The sequence below is a fragment of the Mus pahari genome, chromosome 6 (genome assembly GCF_900095145.1).
Source record: "Mus pahari chromosome 6, PAHARI_EIJ_v1.1, whole genome shotgun sequence".
NCBI classification, from domain to species: domain Eukaryota; kingdom Metazoa; phylum Chordata; class Mammalia; order Rodentia; family Muridae; genus Mus; species Mus pahari.
In genome coordinates this window covers 35,262,967-35,265,349 of record NC_034595.1, presented here as the reverse complement: position 1 = coordinate 35,265,349, position 2,383 = coordinate 35,262,967, and the positions used below count along the sequence as shown (strand labels likewise).

General features: G+C 45.3%; 1 protein-coding gene across 2 annotated transcripts in view; it reads left to right on the top strand.

Moving 5' to 3' along the window:
* The window catches only part of Ttc39b (tetratricopeptide repeat domain 39B), a 100,007-nt gene that overhangs the window by 93,574 nt on the left and 4,050 nt on the right, over positions 1-2,383 (top strand). For both annotated transcript variants that reach the window (XM_021200280.2, XM_029540039.1), the window contains one exon: positions 689-805. In XM_021200280.2, the coding sequence (XP_021055939.1) occupies positions 689-805 (117 nt within the window). The remainder of the gene's footprint in view (positions 1-688; positions 806-2,383) is intronic.

Here is a 2,383-nt window from a genome sequence, read left to right as displayed (position 1 = left end):
GAGGGCATCAGATCCCATTACAGATGGTTGTGAGCCACCATGTGGTTGCTGGGAATTGAACTCAGGACCTCTGGAAGAGCAGTCAGTGCTTCTAACCGCCGAGCCATCTCTCCAGCCCACACTTTGTATTTTTGATAATGAGTATATTTTTATGCATGTATCTGCTACCAAAAGTGAAAAAATCCATTATAGTTAGAATTACAGAAACAATTCACTCTAGATTTAAAACACTGTTTGTTATTCAACTTTTTTCCTGGGCTTCTAGTTTTTATAAGGATGCTGAAACAAGACGACTAGCCACCCAGTCACTGACATTTTGAAGAATTCTTAGACTTAGTCTGAAGGGAATTGATGCTTAATTAAACACAAAACCAGTGCAACTTCCTTATTCCTAAGTTAAGAATCACATGCTCGTGAAGATGATCTTACCAACTCTGGGTTCATCTTGTTGAAGGTCTGTGTGTATTGGTGTGCCTGAGAGGTTGTGTGTGCGGCACCAGTGCTGGCCTTACCTAAGGGACAGAAGATTAGTGTGTGGAAGTGCACTTCATCCCATATGTGGTGAAGCCTCGTGTCTGTGAGGCAGTGTCCTCCCTCCGATGTTGTCTGGGAAATGAAGAATGATGTGTGTCTCGGGATGCTTTTTGTGTTCTTTTAAGACTTAATTGATTTTCATTTGCTCTTTTAGTGAAAAACTATTAAAGTACGACCACTATTTGGTGCCATTTACGCTGTTTGAGTTGGCATTTTTGTATAAAAGCCAAGGGGAAATTGACAAGGCCATAAAGGTCCTAGAAACTGCAAGGTGAGTACTGGAGGTAACTTGCCCTGTGGCCTTGAAGTGGGAGACATCAGTGCTATTGCAACAGCAGCAGTGACTTTGATTCCTTAAAGCCAGTGAGCTAATGCAGGTTCAGCGTGGTTGCTTTTGCTAGTTTAGGCTGTGGGCTTTTGCTGGAGTTGTGCTATTTCCTGCCTTAGTCCATTGCTCTGTGGCACCTGCAGATGTGATTGTGTACACCTAGCTAACTGACTAGCTTCAGCTTATTGTCTTCTGTATTAGTAGTCAGCACACTTTTCTGCAAACGACCAAGCAGTAGGTATCTTGGCTTCTGAGTAGGCACTGACTTTAGAGCCATAAGTTGTCCATCTATTGTATGCACTTGATCTAGTGTATGAACCTGTAATGTGGAAGGGAAGGGAAGAACGGGTGGGCGTGTTCAGAGCTGATCTTTGGGTCATAGTTTTCTGACCAACAAATATTGTCATATCTGCCATTTCCTGAAGAACTTCTAACCATGTGGCCATCTTTCTCTGAATTCATTTTCTTCTATGGCAGGTTTAAATGTCTTTTGTCATTTCTGCTAGATAGTGACTCAGACTTGTGATCATGGCCCTCTTTCAGCAAGACAAAACCTGTAGTCTGTTTGAAGAATGCCATACAAACTTTAGGTCAGTTGAGTGTAGTAGCTCACACACAAGTGTAATCCCTACTCTAATCCTAGGCAGTAGGAACATTGTCACAAACATGAGGCTAGCCTGGGCTACAAAGTGAGACCTTGAGTCAAAAACAAACACAAACAGACAGTGAGACCTTGTGTTGAAAACAAACAAAAAACCAAAGCAAAAAGTTCTGGGTCATAGTAGCTTAGTAGTCACTGTTGCTTCTTCCTGTTCACCGAGTGCCAGTTATATGCCAGGTCGGTGAAGGCCATGGAGGAGCTGCTGTGAGGTCAGCAGGGAATGCCCTACAGGGCTAGCTAAAGGGAGAGATCAGAGACTCGAGTGTATTCTCGAGACATACAGTGTTGATATGGGTTGGATGTTAATTGAGTTGAGAGTCTTTGGAGGAGGAGACAGTATAGTTGACACCTGTGTAAGTAGGTTAGTTTTGGAAAGGTGGGTCACCAGGTCATCCTGCATTGGATGTGGCCGTGGAGCCCCTGGGTTATGCAGTGTGGTTTAGTGGGTGGACCCCTCAGAGCAGCCGGTTTGGAGGAGGAAAGAGAAACAGCTCTCAGGGCTGCAGTACTTGGCGGTGGCTGCTCCAGATCCACGTGGAGAAGGTGAGCTAGATGGCCACGAGATGTGCAGCCGTTTTCAGGGCCACATGGACACTAGCCAAAGTCCCCGGCACTGAGTGTCACAGTCAAAGCCATTGTTCCTGAGGTCATTAGGGGAACTCCCCGTACAGCCCCTGGAACATTGCTGTCTGGAGATGAAGTTGTACGATTTGGACGCCTACGATCTTAGTCTGAATAAGTAGAGTTAAGAGGATGGTACGGGGCTGGTGAGTTGGCTCAGTAGGTAAGAGCACCCGACTGCTCTTCAAAAGGTCCAGAGTTCAAATCCCAGCAACCACATGGTGGCTCACAACCATCCG